The 17,957-nt window shown below is 47.5% G+C and overlaps 1 protein-coding gene across 1 annotated transcript in view; it reads left to right on the top strand.

Moving 5' to 3' along the window:
• The window catches only part of ARRDC1 (arrestin domain containing 1), a 44,368-nt gene extending 30,568 nt beyond the window's left edge, over positions 1 to 13,800 (top strand). The window contains exons 4-8 of the mRNA XM_066580433.1: positions 255 to 409; positions 730 to 912; positions 1,764 to 1,940; positions 4,283 to 4,706; positions 9,491 to 13,800. Coding sequence (XP_066436530.1) covers positions 255 to 409; positions 730 to 912; positions 1,764 to 1,940; positions 4,283 to 4,706; positions 9,491 to 9,549 — 998 coding nt within the window. The 3' untranslated portion in view covers positions 9,550 to 13,800. The remainder of the gene's footprint in view (positions 1 to 254; positions 410 to 729; positions 913 to 1,763; positions 1,941 to 4,282; positions 4,707 to 9,490) is intronic.
• The last annotated feature ends 4,157 nt before the right edge of the window (positions 13,801 to 17,957 follow it).

Here is a 17,957-nt window from a genome sequence, read left to right as displayed (position 1 = left end):
CTGAGGCTATACCATTTCTGCCTGCTGGGGGGGGGGGGGAGTTTTTAAGTATAATTACCTTCTATATTCACCTGAATAAGCTACTGGCCATAGGTATATAGTCAGAAGGATGAGCTGTGATCTCCTCTGTTATAACTGCGGTAGGAGTGTCTGTGTTCCACTTCAGAGTTTCTATGGTAGATCCATGTAACGGCACCACAAAACCCTACAAAAATATTTGGTAGCTGATATGGTTTCTTCTACCCCCTCTGCAGCATCCGCACCTACGTCCTTCGAGGGGCCGTTTGGTAAGGTGATTTACCAGGTGAAGGCAGTTATAGAAACGCGGAGACTCTCCAAAGACTACAGAAGTAGCAAACCGTTCTACATCCTGAGGCCTCTGGATCTGAATGAAATACCAGATATTGAGGTGAGTGGCAGAGCGCCACCTGTTGGGCAGGTATGGGGCCACAAACTGTAGTGACTAGTTAGGGAGTCTGTAATTTGGGTGTTGGTAGCAGGACCTCTCTATTAGTGGGAGCTGTGACCGTCTCCTGGTATAGATGGCATTGTGTATATGCAGTAGTATTGCACAAGGGGTCTTCGGCTCGCAGGGCTGTGGGAGCTGGCTATTCGGGAAGGGTTGCCCAGATGATGACACAAAGTTTACTCATGATATAGAATAGTTAAAATCGCTGTCAGTGACGTCTCATGTTTGTAATGGCCTATTATGTCTTCATTTACTTTTAGCAATTAAGTTGTGCAACTACCACTAAAAAGTTTAACTACAAGCTGGTGAAATCCGGTCAACTTCTGCTGAGTGTGACCTCTGACCTCCGAGGGTATGTTGTGGGGCAACCTATCAAAATCCACACAGAAGTGGAGAATAAATCGGGCAGGGACACTGGAGCCATTGTGGCAAGTCTTATTCAGGTGAGAGGAGCCTCTGTACAGTATAACTACTATAAAACTGTCCTCTATATACAAGAATGTAACTGCCCTCCGTGTACAAAGATGGCGCCCCTCTAGTGCTGTCCTACGTGTACAAGGATGGCGCCCCTCTAGTGCTGTCCTACGTGTACAAGGATGGCGCCCCTCTAGTGCTGTCCTACGTGTACAAGGATGGCGCCCCTCTAGTGCTGTCCTACGTGTACAAGGATGGCGCCCCTCTAGTGCTGTCCTACGTGTACAAGGATGGCGCCCCTCTAGTGCTGCCCTACGTGTACAAGGATGGCGCCCCTCTAGTGCTGCCCTACGTGTACAAGGATGGCGCCCCTCTAGTGCTGCCCTACGTGTACAAGGATGGCGCCCCTCTAGTGCTGCCCTACGTGTACAAGGATGGCGCCCCTCTAGTGCTGCCCCCACCGTGTACAAGGATGGCGCCCCTCTAGTGCTGACCCCCCCCCCCCCCCCAATGTGCAAGGATGGCGCCCCTGTAGTGCTGTCCTACGTGTGCAAGGATGGCGCCCCCCTAGTGCTGCTTTCCCCCCCCCCCCCCCCCCTGCCGTGTACAAGGATGGCGACCCTCTAGTGCTGCCCCCCCCCCCTTCCCGTGTACAAGGATGGCGCCCCTCTAGTGCTGCCCCCCCCCCGGTGTACAAGGTTGGCGCCCCTCTAGTGCTGCCTCTCACCCCCGCCCTTCCCGTGTACAAGCATGTTGCCACTCTAATGCTGCCCCCGTGTACAAGAATGTGGCCCCTTTAGTGCTGTCCGGTAAGGGTCTGAGTAGGTGGAGCGTTACGAGGCTGGCTCTTTAGTCTTACACATTTTTTTTCTGTTCTTAGAAAGTTGGCTACAGATCAAAGCGTTGCGTCTACGACCTGCGGACCATCGCGGAGGTTGAAGGGGCTGCGGTGAAGGCCTGGAAGCATGCCGTTTGGGATGAGCAAATTCTAGTGCCCGCACTTCCTCAGTCAATTTTACAGGGCTGCAACCTCATCCACATAGACTATTACCTCCAGGTGAGCGGCTGCTGGTAGTACAGACGTGACTCACGCGTGACTCATCCGTACCTGGCGTGATCTCACTCTAAATAATTACTAATCGGCCTCCAAATTGTAACCATGACACAGAGTCGTCTTATTCATTCAACAAAGAGGAAATACTAATCATCCAAAGTGATATTCTGGCTCCATCACTCTACCCTACAGACCTCATACTGCCACCTGGTGCATAGAGACAGCATTGCATCTCACCACTAATCATCCCATTGATATCTTCTGACTATGCAGATCATGCAGTGCTGTCAAAACCCCAGAAACCTTGTTGGACCTCTGAAGGAACCCAAATATTACATGACACCCGTTCGGCATTCATAAGAGCTCTAGCTCATAGATGGGTGTATCGAGCGAGGCATGTGAACACCAGTTGTCCTAATGAGGTCCTGAGGGGTCAACCCCCTTAAAGTAGGATAGGAGAGGGAGTGGGGTATATTACCTGCAGTTGTGTTCTCTGCTGCCCTTCCAATACCCCAGTTCCAGGCCCACTTTTTCAGCCATTCAAGATCGCTGCAGCAATTCTGTTACTACTTAATGCATACTTTGCACTACTCTCTGATTGGCTAGTGTTTAATCACATGAGTGGTTCCAGCCAATCAGAGAGCAGTTATAGTGCAATGGTAGTCTAAAGGCCCATTTAGACCCAACGATTCTTGCTCAAAGCCATCTTTTGAGCGATAATTGTTGCGCCTAAATGCACGGACATCGCGCAGTTTTCGTGCACGAGTCGATCCTTGCTCAATTCTAGTTTTCTTGAGTTGAGCGATGAACTCTTATCTGCGGTGCAGGCTGTTATCACAGTCGGCATTGCTAAAAAGATTCTTTCAGCTGGTTTCCCTCTGGTAGTTCACAGCAGGTCACGAGGTGTAATTGCAGAGAACAATACAACTGTTTGCTTATGCAAACAGCTGTATTGTTCGCCGAGTGATAGCGGCGATGTACCACTCCGCCTGCATAGCTCTTAAGTAGCTACTATAGACTATGCAAAGATGATCGCTCAAAACTGTTACTTAAACTGTCGTTTGAGCGATCATCTGTCAGCGTAAATGGTAGTCTAACACTAGTAATACACTGTGTGTATTCGCTATTGGGCTCATACAAAGAAGAGACATTCCTGTAAGTAACCAACTGCACAAGTTCCTAACTTGCTGTAATAAGACGATGGATGGCTTCTTGTGATCCGCCATGATCCCTTACACCGAGCTCCTATAGAGATGCCATTCTGACCTCAGCCCTCTCTGACCTCTGACCGGCTTTTATTAACATTTCTCTTCCGTGTGAGACCTCTGCAGAACACCGAGCGCTCCAGAGAGATTACATGCGGTTTCCAAATTCGCACAGAGAGACCATTGTTAGGATCCTCCTCCGCCTGCAGAAGTCACAGACAGGGAGAATTGTTCTTTTAATTAGTTTTATCATTAGACACTTATTTGCTATGCACAGGATAGGGGACCCCCAGCAATCCCCAGACTGGTGCACTCAAATGCCCCATGTGAATGGAGCGGCGGTGTGAGTGCTCAACTGCTGCTCTATTGACTTCTATGGGACTGATGGAGATCTGGGCTCGGCTATCTCCCTCCGTTCCATAGAAGTGAAGGAGTGGTGGTTGCGCATACACACCACTGCTCTAATTACGCTGAAGTGCGCTGGTTTCGGAAGTTGGCTCCCAATCGATAAGCCCAAGGGGATAAATGTCATTGGTGAGACAACTCCTTCAATTCAGTATGCAGCACTGTCCCTTTTAAAGAGATTTCCTTATTTTTTATTTTTTTTTTGTAGATTTTGAATGTATGTCTCATATAAACATATTATCCCCCACGACCGCTGGGATCCCCACTGATCACGAGACCAATGTGCCGGTCGGACCCCAAATGAATGTCTGACCTCTCTCCTGCATGGTGTAATACACATATAATATACATATTAACTCTCCTCTAATTAACAAAAAATTACTAATTTTTATGTGTTTCTGTTGAGTAATTCCAAGGACTCCACAACGCGCTTTCCCACCCAAAATAAATAAGAGCTGGGGAGCGTGCGGGTGGCAGGGGGCATTGGATTGGAAAGGGTTAATGGTTCCTCTTTGGTAACGGCCAGGTATAGCTCCATCACTATAAACGAATGATTGGAAAAGCAAAGTTGGCACACGGGCATTCTTAGCTTGGGCAAGTATATTGTCCACTACCAGTGTCTGTGGGACTCCGACCGTCTTGCGTTGTAGTCCCAGTAAAGCCTAATCTTGCGTGACTATTGGTCGGTCCACAAACTAGACCGGTAACTTCTTATTTTTGGTGCTTTCTCCTCAGGTCACAGTGAAGAGCCCGGAGATTTCTGTCACATTACCCATCTACATTGGGAACGTACCAGTGAACCCATCTCGCCTAGGTCTAAGACACTCCATACCACATGCAGTATCGCCCATCGTTCCCAGTGCGCCCCCTCCTGACGAGGACCAGTGTAGCAGCATCCAGCCTATGGACAATGTGTCTATCCCTACTAAGTGCCACTCGCAGCAGCAGTCGAACACCCCCTTCAGCTATGCACCCGAGCTGAACTTTCCAGACTCCCAGGAGTCGGAGGCAGGAACTCTGGGATCTCCCTCGCACCCGACCCTCTGCCTGTCCACAGGGGCCACCGTCCCGTACTATGCCGAGGGAGCTGTTGTTCCAGTGCCTACAGCCAGCACGCTGATTCTACCCCCGGAGTACAGCTCGTGGGGCTATCCCTATGGTAAGTCCTCGAACGGCGATGGTTGCTTACGTCCTTGTGATCCACGCGTCTACTGAGGCTTCTGCCCCGATAGGATTGTGGTATCGGATATGTCATTCATCCTTTGGGAAGAGGTCAGGATTTCTGTATACGCAGCTACAGAACGTCTCTTGCTTTGGAGGACGCAACGTGTCCATGCGTTACATGGACAGCCCGGTGATTTCAATGACTGTTGTGTAGTGCTTTGTTTTCCATGTGGGGGCGCTGCAGGGAAATGGATCATCTGAGGTTCCTTCACAAATTACAGGAGTTTTCTTGAACTAGAAAAACAAATTAATGGGCAGGGCAGTGTAAAAGAAGAAAAAAGGCATACTCTCCACCTAAATGGCCTCCTGGTCCAGTACAAGAGCTGTGGTCTGCACCGCTGACCTCCGGTCTGATCCTGGAAGCGGCTTCAGCGGTTACTTTGCCGTTCATTGGACATGTGATTGCTCAGCCAATCATAGGCTTCAGTGGTGATACTGCCATAAACTGAATTTGACCACAGAGGTCAATGATTGGCTGAGCGATCACATGCACAATAACCAGCAAGTGACCACTGCAGCTTCTTTGGGGGGTCAGAGCAGTGGGGAAGCTGGACTGTAAGGGCCATTTAAAGGGGCTGTCTGGTTGCCCAACAGCATTGCCTCTATACCACCAACTGTGGTAAAATAACAAAAAGAGCTGTACTTGCTCATTCTTCACCAGAGGGATCCAGCGCTGTTGCCCGCCATCTTCCTCAGGATAGGTCATCAGCAGTTGATCGTCTGTCAGCGCCGCAAATACACAGAGGTCAGAGCGGAAGTCTCTGTGCCGACCTGTGTAGTGGCCGGCGCTTGTAACTGCAGCCTCGTTTTTTTTTGTTTGGCTTGCAAAAAAGAAAGCTAATTAGGAGATTTATTAGCGGTCTACAAATATCTGACGGGCTGTCACACTGGATCAGCCCTATTCTCATCTGCACAAGGAAAGACTAGAAGCGATGGGATGAAACTGAAAGGGAGGAGACACAGATTAGATATTAGACAGTCAGGGGGATCAATGAGTGGAACAGGTTACCACAGGAGGTGGGGAGTTCTCTATCAATGGAAGTGTTCAAACAAAGGCTGGACAGACATCTGTCTGGGATGATTTAGTGTATCCTGCACTGAGCCGGGGGTTGGACCCGATGACCTTGGAGGTCCCTTCCAACTCTACCATTCTATGATTCTCTCGTTGAAATCAACGCAAGCTGTGCCTGCAGTTACCAGCGGCGGCCACTACACAGAGGTCAGCGCAGAGACTTCCGCTGCTTCAGCTCTAACCTTTGTATTTGCGGCACTGACAGCATGCACCCGCTCAGCTGATTGGTCGGGGTCTCGAGCGGTGAACCCCAGCCGATTAACTATTGATGACCTATCCTCAATAGTATTTTGACTGGAAAACCCCTTTAAGGAAATTGTCTCCCATTAAATGCCTCCATGCACTTTAGTGTTTAGTCCACTGAACCTTTTGATAACGGCGGGACTGGGCAGCTCAACTCAACTTGCTCCAGTCAGATGGCGTCTGTGAAAGAAGCATCGGGCCTGATCCTTTTTTTCTCTGGGAGATAAGCCGGTGCCAAAGCTGCCTAGTTGTGGCTTACTTCCCTAACCATGTCTATCGGCTGAGCGTTCATGTGTATGGGGCAGCCGGGAAAATGGATGTTAGCCGAACAATTGTTTGGTCAACGGTTGTTAGAAGTGTATGGTCGCCTTAAGGTGGCGTTTGTGTTTTTCTGAAAATGCATGACTCTCAATGATTGTCCAGCTGTAAACTATTAATGGCCTATCTGCAGGACAGGTTATCGGTAATAAATCAGCAGGTGTCTACCGCCTGGGACCCCCCACTGTTCAGCTGTTCGCCAGGCCATTGTGATTGTGAACTAAACTGACTTCCGCAGCAAGCAGACAGCTCTGTTCTCACTGCAGTGGCCAGGTTTGGTATTACAGGCAAAGTTCCCATTGAAGTAAATAAGTAATATCAAGTCTGACCACTGCAGTGGGAACGGAGCTGCTTGCTTCCTGCAGAAATCAACTCAGTGCATGAGTACACCGGCCCTGGTGAACCACTGATCTGCAGGGATCCCAGTGGCAGACCCTTGCTGATCTTGTATTGATTCCATATCCTAACTTTAGGCCAGTAGTAGTTTACAACTGGACAACCCCTTTAAAGGGGGTTGCACCACATTTGCAAGTTATTCCCTATCCACAGGATAGGGGAGAACCTGCTGATCAGTGGTTGTCCCTCCACTGAGACCCCTGCTGATCTCGAGAAGGCTGTTAAATCATTCAGGTCATCATTGCTGGATTGTATCTGTGCTGCCACTAGAGAGGGGGACGTATCCTGGCAGAAGTTGCCCCATAACATTCATCAGCTCAACCTGCATTATTAAAGAGGATTCCCAAGAAATAAACTTTTCGCTCTTCACACTCCTAAAACGCTGTTGTGTATCAGAAAAAACTCACTTAGAAGTTTGACTCGGAGCTCAGCTGAAACGGGGCTTCGACTCCGAGGTTGGCCACACCATTCTCTTCCCACCAGTGTCATCAAGACTGACCGCTCACTTACCTATAAGCAGGGAGAGGAGCAGTCACCTTGGATGCTGCGGGCGGGAAGAACCCAGGCGTTTGACTTGAGAGCTCCAAGAGCTGAACTCTGAGTCAGACTTCTAAAGGACCTTGCACACACATCGATTATCGCTCAAAATTCGTCCAAAGGGCCAAAAATGAGTGATAATCATTATATGTAAATCCGGGCATTGTCCGCTTTTTGTTTGAATGATGGATTTTGCTCCACATAAAATACTGAGCAAATAAACTCCATGTGAATGCATTTCGCTTATCTTTCATAAGACTGCAGGATGGAATGTGCGGTAGCTGTTTGCAAAGCTGGGCTTGTTTAAACACATGCTGGGCTCTGCATACAACTCCTAGATGTCCTTTTACTTACAAATAAAGTTGATAAAGTATTAATGGCCATTAAGGCTATTAACACTTTATGCAAATACATTGCTAAATCTTTCGTCTGTGTAAAGGATTATCTTTGTGTGTAAAGGTGCATTTAGACTGAAAGATGATTGCTCAAAAATCGCTCAAACGGTAGTTTGAGTGACAGTTTTGAGCAATTATCTTGGCATAACTCTTAGGTAGCTTATTAACTAAATGCAGACAGAGCCGGACACCGCTGATAACTCAGAAAAAAGCAGCTGTTTGGTATATGCAGTCCCAGCGGGATACCAGCTAAAAGCATGCTATCCGCGCCGCCCACTGAGAAAAGCAGCGTGCGGCGCTGATAAGAGTCATAGGTGATTTTGGCTAGAAATCTCCGATGAACGAACAGTACACGATGAACACATTTAGACACGATTATCGCTCAAATGACGGCTTTTGAGCGATAATCATTGCGTCTAAATGGGCCTTAAAAGGACCCTTAAGTGTGTGTGTTTTTTTGTTTTTTTTATCCCCCCTGAAACGGTTTCCTTTAAGCAGTCTCCTAGACATGAATGAAGCATCAGCACACGTTCGGCTGACACTTTATTAACCCCTTATGGACCAGACACTTTTTAGGGATTTTACCCATGTGGCGGTTTTACTGCTCTATTTTTTTTCCTTTAGCTACCAAAATTATTTTTGCTGCGTTTTTTTTTTTTTTTTCGTGACATATAGGACTATTTATTTTTTTTTTATATCTTTTTCACTGACTTTTTTTTCCCCGTTTTTTAGTTTTATTGGGGGTAAAAAGCAAAAAAGCATATAAAAAATTATTTTTATATTTACACTAAAATAAAGTATGGAAATGGGTTCCTTTATTTATTTCGGACGTTTTGATATATAGTATGTATGGTTTTGGTTTACAGGGCGCATATGGCGACGGTTTTTGTTGGCGTCTGCTTTGTGTTGTTCTCTTTCTTTTGTATGTATTGTTGTTTTATTGTGTTATTTTGTCTTACTGATGTATGTAATTGTGTATTTTACTATCTGTGTCCCCCATGACGTCATATAAGACCTCTGGGGGACATCCACTGTTTTTTCCCTTTATTTGACACTTTCCCACTGTACCTGGGGCGTCCATAGGAGCCCTAGTTACAGGGGAAAGCAACCCCTGTGGTGACATTAGTCACCTGCAGAGCTTCCAGTGTCTAGTCTGACCCTCCAGCTCTGCAGAAGCAGGGAATCCCCCCCCCCCCCCCCCCCCCCCCTCCCGAGGCTCCCATAGTGAAAGTACATGTTACTTTCACTTTCCCCATACAGTGCTCATTGAGCACTGTATATCGGGGAAGCAGAAGGCAGGAAGGGTTAAAAACCCCTCCTGCCTTCTGCTCCGGGTTATCAGCTGTCACTAGCAGCTGATAACCTGTACCTGCCTCTGACTGATTGCAGAGCTGGAGACTTAGAGCACCGCCGTAATTTTACTATCGGCGGTGCTCTAAGCCCAGGACCAGCCGCCGTAAATTTACTGTGGCTGGTCCTAAACTGGTTAATATGGGAGAATACAGGACCCCCCATTCTTATGACTGTTGGGGGTCTTAGCGGTTGGACCTTTTTCCTTCTCCAGTGGCTACATGGCATAAAGTCTCAGAAAAGTTGCGAAACAAAAAAATTGCGTGACTTGCTGTCGTGACATCGTTTCGCAATCTGTTTCGCATTCCGCATGTCGCCCTGCCATAAATACACGATTTTTGCTCCATATCAATTGCTCTAATAGGTCATGTGACACTAATTGAACTTTTTTTTTTCTCTTTTCCCCAGACGCTCCCCCGTCGTACGAGCAGAGCTGCAATGAAGCCACAGTCAGTAATGGCAACTGAGTAATTACCTGCCACGTCCTCGACTGATTGACACTCCGACATGTAGTAGGCTGCTGCATAGACTGTCTTAAAGGGGGCGATCCTCCCATCCCCACCAATCCTCTTAAAGTTCATCCCGAGTTGGCGCTGCAGCGGCACTTGGTATCGGAGGGGACGCCGCGCCGCCTGTTCTATGATTGGGAAAGACCTTGGCGTATAGATTTCTAAGCACCTGTGATGCCTTATTAAAAATGAACTTTTAAGTCCGTGCTCTGGAACCTGTGGCTCCTCGACTGTGAAACTACAACTCCCAGCATGCTGAGCAGAGCCTCAGCTTGCAGACCACCGCTCTAAACCATGTATAAATATATAAGCATATATAGGAGTTTTAGCGTTAGTGATTGTTGAGCGAGAACCGGATGTTTTATTTGTTTCTTTGACTTTATATCTTGCTTTTAAGAGCGAATCTTCTGCGTGAAAGTCGTCTGAAAACTAATTGTTCTCCTCTTTCCTCCAGCAATGATCTATTTTATGGTTGCATTCCATTAAAATCCATCATTTTTATGCCACACGGATACTTTTTGGAAATTGTAGCCGACCCTCGCCCGTGCGTTGGCGTGCCGCCATGCACAGCCTATACCGAAACTTCTGCCATTGAGAAACAAGAAATCTCCTTCTTTATGGAAACTGTCAGCAAGCAGGCTAACTGCTATTGACCAGATCTTGTGGATGTATTTGTCTTCTATTAATGGTGTAAATGGAGCGCTCAGCTGATTCTTATTTAGATTATTATGTATAGAGGTACGTCCAAGTAATACGTGTAATGAGCAGGGCTACCTGTGCTGTTAGGGGGCTAATAAGAGCTGCAGCTGATCCATAGAATGACCCTGTTATGCACTGAAAGGAGGAAAAAAAGACAAATGTCCATCTAGTGCAGCTTATCCCCCCCCCTCCCCTCCTAATGTTGATCCAGAGAAAGATTTTTTTTTTAAAAAGTAGAAGCCAATTTTCTTGATTTTACCCGGCTGGTAACTACGAAAATAGCCGAGCGCTTCGGCGCTGTTTGCATAACTCCCATTGAAGTGAATGGATGCTATGGAAATGGCGCGGCACAATGCAGTATGCTGTTTCCATAACTCAGGAAGTTACGAAAAAGCGTAGCGCGCTGAGTTACATTGTTTCTGTAGCTCTCATTCACTTTAATGGGACCTATGCGGACAACTGAAGCGCTCAGCTGTTTCCAACTAGTGGTCGGAAATGGATTCCAACTAGTGGTCGGAAACGGAAAGCTGAGTTTTCTCATGTCGGCCATGAAAAGTAGAATTAGGAATATCCCTTTAAGGTTTTTTTTGGGGGGGGGGGGACTTAAAAAAATTCTGTGTCTCAGAAATGTTTAAAATTAAAAAAAAAAAGCCAAATGCCTGTCTTGAGCTGCTCCCCGTCCAGCGCTGCAGTCCTGCCGTTCAGAAGCCAGCGGTGGTCACATGCCGTTCATTGTGTGAGTTAAGGCCCATTCAGACGCAACGCTATCGCTCAAAATTCGCTCAAAAGCCATGTTTTGAGCGATGATCGTTGTCTAGATGTGTCCATCTTTCAGTTTTCTGCCGAACGACCGTTTTCAGTTCTGCTTGAAAACCATTGTTCTGCAGAACAGCTGATAAGCAGGACTGCATGTGCTCTGCCCGGGGAGAGCTGATAGCAGCTGATAACATTGTATCAGCTGTCAGCCCAGCTGGCAGATCAAAGCGAAAGCAATTACGAAACTGTGCAGGAGGTCTCGTCTGACCGCCCACCTCCATTCAGAGTAAGCAGGCAGGCGTTCATAGACAAGCGACTGTCCATTTACACAGTCTGATAGTCTCTTGGTTTTAGGTGAGTTAACCAAGCGAATCTGACAAGTGAGCGACTCCGACTCACTTGCCCTGCCTGGTCTCGTGTTTATAAGGGATGACAGTCCTGTAATCGCTCTTTTGAGGGATAGCTCGGGTGACTGTCGACCCATGTAAAGCACCCCTTACACCCATCTACTGGAAGGGCAGCGCCAAGTGTAGTGAACGCCTTAAGTGAAATGATTTTACCGGCGGCGGTACATTTTTTTTTTGTGTTTCCCTATTTTCTATGCTTGCACTCGTATAGAGGTTTTTCCACCTGAAGTGATTTTTATGAGCGATCTGATTTATCATAGGCCTGCGTATTGCGAAGGCTTTCCTGCCCGCTACGTCTTCACTTCCGTGTCACTCCTGCCATGAATGGTGTTTGGCAGACTGGTTGCTAGGCATGACAACCGCACTGAAAAGACGAGTTGTTAAGCACTGTGTGCCATAGCAACCAGTCTGACGTGACTGAGCTCAAAGCTAGAATGGCTCTCTGCTGCCAACAAGATGGGGTATAATCACCTGGCAGCGGACCCATCATGCTACTCTCCATCTTGTCCTGCGTTATTAAGAAGTTTGTATAAATAAATTTAAGGTCAAGATTCTTTTCTGCTTAAAGATCTCGTCCAGCTTCAAATACTTGATGGATCAGCCGCGAAGTAGATCATCAGTAGAAGATCAGCAGGGGTACACCATGAGGGACCTCCTATGATCAGCTGTTTGCTATGCCATTGCACTTGATGTATAAAGCTGATGTGTACAGGAAGCAGACAGCTCCATTTGTACTACAGTGGCCAGGCTTGGAATTACAGGCAAAGTTCCCCTTCACTTCAATGGTAACTTTGGCTGTAATGCCAATCATGGGCACTGCAGCGGGAATGAAGCTGTCTACTTCCTGCACACAGGCCCAGCGAACAGCTCATTGCACACAGGCCCAGCAAACAGCTCATTGGCGGGGGTCCTTCACTAATCTATTGATGGTCTATCATAAGGATGGGCCATGAACCTTTTTTAAGGGGGTTATCCAGGGATATGGTTCAGTTCGAAAACCTCTTCAGTCTGTTGTAGTAAAATACCAGCTTTTACTTTGCCTTCGCTGTTCTCCCACCGCTGTCGGCTCTCCAGTCCCTGTTGAACTTCACTTCCTGAAGGGAGCCAGCGATTGGCTGCAGCGGTCACATGGCCCGATTTGTTGGGGATGTCCTCGTCGGCTCCCTACATTGGGAAGTGAAGTTCATCAAGGACTGAAGAGCCAGCAGTGGTGGGGGAATGTGGAAGGGTGAGCAAGAGCTCCACTACAGCCGACTGAAGAGGTTTTTGAACCGATTTATGTCCCCGCATGGTCCCCTGTTAAAGCTGCACGACCCCTTTTAATATTTGTGTTACCCCAAAATGATGTGATTTCTCCACATGTGACTGGTTCCAGACTAAGCACAGTACATTGATATAGCACAAGGTATCAAAGCGGGATTGGTTGGGATCCCAACTCATATTGCGCTATAGGCCCCAATGAACAGACTAACCTCTGCTGAATGATGTCGATCACTGAAGATCTGCTTGTGATGAAGTGTCATGGCGGTGAATGGAGCATGAAAGGCAGAAATTCATACCGACTCCAGTTGCATTCAAGCAAAGCATCCTCCCGTTTGCTTATTGGCGCCCACCGGCGTTATTTTCTAACGTGTCGACATGGCAGGTCATAAGATAAAGGTATAGAGCGCCACCCCTCTCTATAGTTGGTGTCTGGTATGGCAGTTGAGCTCCACAGAAGTGAATGGAGTTGAACTGCTATACCACACCCAACCATGTGGACAGGAGCGGTGCTCTATCTGGAAGAAAATGACCATACTTTTCTAATCCTGTACAACCCCTTTAAGGTGGAATTCCCCTTTTAACTGAAGTCTCAGGGACTACACAAGAGTGCACATTTATGAATGTATGTATGATTGGCTTTAACGCGTATCTATTGCCCGTATACAGGGCAGGAAGCCATTTTGAGAAACCGATCAGGACTGCTGACTTGAGCTGCAAACAAAATGGCTGCCATCCCAGGTGTTGGGCGTCACATGGACTTCTCATCTCAGAAACCTAGTAAATCTCCCAAATAGTAGAACTCAGGAAAGTGAATGCACTTTATAATTAGCTGAAGCACCTTCCAACTCTTGGAACTTGAGATGAAAATTTTTAGCTCTTCGTAAAAAAATCCAATCCTGGTGGCATCCGGAGGCGTTGGGGGAAAATCACCAAATCTGCTGCTTCGGAGAGGCGGTCCATGATGTGTTGGCACAAATCTTATCAGTTCTCATCATTGTCTGCGAATCTCCTGTAAATCTTAGTTTTGCACATTTTGTTCCTCCTTTTCTTTAAATTATTTTAAGAAATAAATGATGTAAAAATATTCAGATTGGCGTTTTCCTTTATTTTACGCGGACCGGATGGGCGAACGTGGGATGAGGCGACCACGGTAAAACCACTGACGGGAGGGACTATCAGCGGTGCGATGTGTAAGGCGGCCAGTGATCAGTAGTTGCTGGTTAATGGGTTGGAAGCCGGAGAAATGGACAAGTGGGAGGGCCCTCTTACACGGGGCGATCTGTCGGGTTCAGATGCCCAACAGGTCGTCCCAACAATAATCACTCCGATGCTTTTACACAGGAACGAGCATCACTAGTGAAAGGAGGCGAGCGGGTTGGGGATCGTTCCGGCCGCCCGCCTCCATTCACCATAAACAGGCAGTCCTTCATAAGTGATGCTGCCTGTTTACACGCCGATCCCTCCAGCTTTCTACTTGCAGAAACTGAACAACAATTGAAAATGTGTTCGCTTCTTGTTCAGTCGGGGCGGCATTTACACTGAGCGATTTATTGGCCTGTGCATTCACACCGGCGGATTTAGGTTTCGGTCAATGTCCAGATTTACTAAATCTGTGCAGATCTGGGTTGGAGCTCCGCAGCTCTAGCCACCCGTAGGAGACAAGGGGGCGTCCGCAACTGAATTAAACCCTGCGGATTTGATTTTTAGGTGCTTTGCGGATGCCCCGCGCAGATCTAAAATCGCAGCATGCTCCATTTTATCGAGGATGTGGCTCCATTCATTTCTATAGAAGATGAAAACGCACAATCCCCGATCACCCGTGAGCCATTTAAAAAATCATTAAGATGATACGCAGTGCATCCACTGCGGATATCCGCGTTAAAAACCCGCGTGTGCCGTGGACATTACGCATGAAATCATTAAAGGGGTTCTGTCAGCAAAAAAAGAAAAAAATTCTATACTCGCCTGTACCTCACCGCGCCGTTCAACAGACACCACCTCGTCTTCTCATGCCCGTCCTCCAGGCTGTATAAGGCACTGCAGAAGCTGGCAAAGTTCCAGCTCCGCAACTGCCTCGACCACTGCCGGGTGGCAAGTACTTCGGCCTGGGTCAGTGGTCATCACGTGACGCGTCACCCCTACGCTGGCCGTGTCTAACCGCCGGAGTCAATGATGAGTGCGCATGCGTCTCCCTTTCCGTCGCATTTTTTTTTTTTTCTGATAGAACCCCTCTAAGGCTTAAATATGTAGTGAGTAATCATGCATATTTGCGCGATCCCATTAACTCGTTGAACTTATTATACGGGCCACAATAGGACAAGCTGATGCAAATCAGTAGGGATTCAGTTCTGCATATCCTGCCGCACAAGTACCCGTGTGTTCATACGGCTCGTCCTGAAGTGGATCCGATTACCGTTCATCTGAATGGGAATCTGCATCACGGTGTTCACGGCGCAGATTTGAAATCCACGCTGCAGAAAAAAGGGGTCGGGATTGGTATCGCTTCTCTTTAGACCTGTGGTTCCCAAACTTTTTCAGCCATGGAGCCCTTTTTGAAGCACAAATTTCTCGTGGAGCCCCAAAATGGGACAGAGGGTGGGGGTCAAGGGAGGGGTAAGGGGCGTGGCTTATCATAACCTATGATTTCTACCTCCGTCATTCTAAAAAGGACAAGGCTATTTAAAATCAAACAAAAAGAGAGGAACGCGGGAGCGCTGGCTGGGCTATTGATATACATTATATTTACAATTAACATGCTGCAGAATTAAATCCTGCACCTCATGTCATTCTCACGGGTTCTGTGCAGATTTTTATTTTTTTTTCAGTGTGTGGATGAAATTTTTAAAATCTCATCCACTTTACTGCTACAACTTCTGTAAATAACACAGCAAATCCACCCCCCTATATTGGTGGCCCCAGTAGAAAAAGCGTCCCCTATATTGGCCCCAGTAGTAATAGTGACTCCCATAGTGGCCCCAGTAACAATATTAATCCCACAGTGGCCTCAGTAGTAATGGTGACTCCAACAGTAGCTCCAGTAATAATAGCGTCCCCTATATTGGCCCCAGTAGTTATAGTGGCCCCAGTAATATTAACCCCACAGTAGCCCCAGAAGTAATAAGGACCCACACAGTAGCCCAAGTAATAATATTAACCCCCACAGTAGGTGATCCCAGTAATATTAACCTCCCAGTAGATAGCCTCAGTAATAGCCCCCCCAACTCATATACTTGCCTCCTCCTTGTAGTCATCGCGCTCCTCCTCTTCCCAGCGCTGAACCCGGGTGCACACTGAGGGCAGTGTGTGAGCCTGGAACATCTCTTCTCTTGTCCTCTCGTGCAGAACTAAGGAGGAGAGGACTCAGGGGAGGAGGATCCAGCGTGCACACACTGACGTTAGAGCGTCGCTGCATGATTACCGGACAGTATTCACTACTGTGGTGAGTGCCCATCGGTGCGCATGCCATAGGTTCACCACTACAGCTCGGTTGGAGCCCCTGACTGTCGCTCGCGGAGCCCTAAGGGCTCCACGGAGCACAGTTTGGGAACCGCTGCTTTAGGGAGAGCAACTAGAAGGTGTGAAGATGCTTATAAGACCATCCATGCTCCTCTGGGAAATATGCAAATAAAAGTGGAACAATATCTCTACAGTGCCACCTACTGGAAGATTGCATTCCTGCAAGCCAAGGTCAGACCTTTTAAGAAGGCTTTTAACAATGACAGGGATTATAAGACAAAGCCGGAGCCTTCTCCAGAAGGAACAAATAACCATATTTCCCAGAGGAGCATGCATGGCCTTACAAGTTGCCTCACACTTTCTTGTTGCCCTCCCTAAGGAGAAACTGTACCCTTCTTGACCCAGACCTCTCATGAGCCAAGCAGAAACCCACTGCACACTGATGAGGGGCGATCACCATAAAACAGTCTGTCTACAGGGCTACCTTTCCTTTCTAGAGAAGGCTTTGGCTTATATTCCTAGTCATTGTTACAAGGCCGGTTGGAAGGTCTGACATTGACCTGGAGGAATGCTCGTTTCCAATAGGTGGCGCTGGAGAGGCATTGCTTCCCCGTTCCATTGGCGGAAAAGGTGACAAGCTTAACGCAGATCCATGCAGAACCTGCATCAGAAATTCCGTCTGCACGTTTCACCCATTGACAAAGCCTAAAGCTACCGGCGGCACAATAAGCGGCTTGGCACACAGAAAAATCAGCATCTGATTCCTGCGTGTGAACACATTGTAGGTCTCAGTAAGTCTGACAAGAGCCAAATGGTGGGAACTGGTCAGAACATCTCCATGCCGGACTGTTTTATGGAATGCTTCCGATCGGCTTCAGTCCCACGGAAGGGTTACTGCAGTCCCACGGAAGGCTTATCGCATCCTACATGGCGTCGCAGCTCCACGTGTATTAGGAGGGCAAAAAGCACTAATGCAAGAAAAATCAATGAAATGGTAACCTACACTCACAGTGCAACTGGTCCGTATATCACAGTCGGAAATAGCATATGCCCGTGTGAATGAGCCCCTAGAGTGCTTCACATCTAGCGGGAATGGTGCAGATTTTCTAACCTGCAGCATTGACCAGTGAAGGGGTGAAGTCTGTTCCGTTTCTGCACCAAAAGCCACATTGATGATGAAGATTTTCTACTGCAGAAAATCCATAGGTCTCCGCTACGTGTGAACGGACCCTTAGGTTGCGGACAAAAGATTCCATGTACAAAAGTTGTTATTTTAATGTAGACTATTCACTAAATATGGAAGCTGTTGTGCAGTGTCATACCCATGATGTGACACTTGGTGGCGCTAGTGGCTCTCCCTCCTTAGGCGTCTTCGCGGTCAGTAACAGAGTCCGTCATTTCTGTGTTTAATAATGTATTAAAGAAGAACTCCATTAGGGAGGCACACAGTCCCTTAGTGAGTCCCCTATACGGTGGAAGTAAAGAAGGGGATGTGCCTACAGTAGTATTCTAGAATTTTCAGGGCGTCCAGTCGGATGGATTACCAGATATCCTAAATTATCTGACGCCTACATGTATGTATATATCTGTATACATACAGTAGAATATATATATATATGCTTGCAGGCGGTTACTGAGGATCAGGGTGACGGCCCTGAGAGTCAAGGTAGTCTTCAAGGATAAGCGTCGAGGTAAAAGCTCTACACCCCTCCAGTTTCAGGACGGAGGGGGTATAGTATCTGCAGTTCTCTTCTGCCGTCCCTCCAATCCGCCAGTTCAAAGTCC

The sequence above is a fragment of the Eleutherodactylus coqui genome, chromosome 10 (assembly GCF_035609145.1).
Source record: "Eleutherodactylus coqui strain aEleCoq1 chromosome 10, aEleCoq1.hap1, whole genome shotgun sequence".
NCBI classification, from domain to species: Eukaryota; Metazoa; Chordata; class Amphibia; order Anura; family Eleutherodactylidae; genus Eleutherodactylus; species Eleutherodactylus coqui.
The sequence above is the reverse complement of the archived record's forward strand: the minus strand, read 5'-3'. Positions and strand labels throughout refer to the sequence as shown.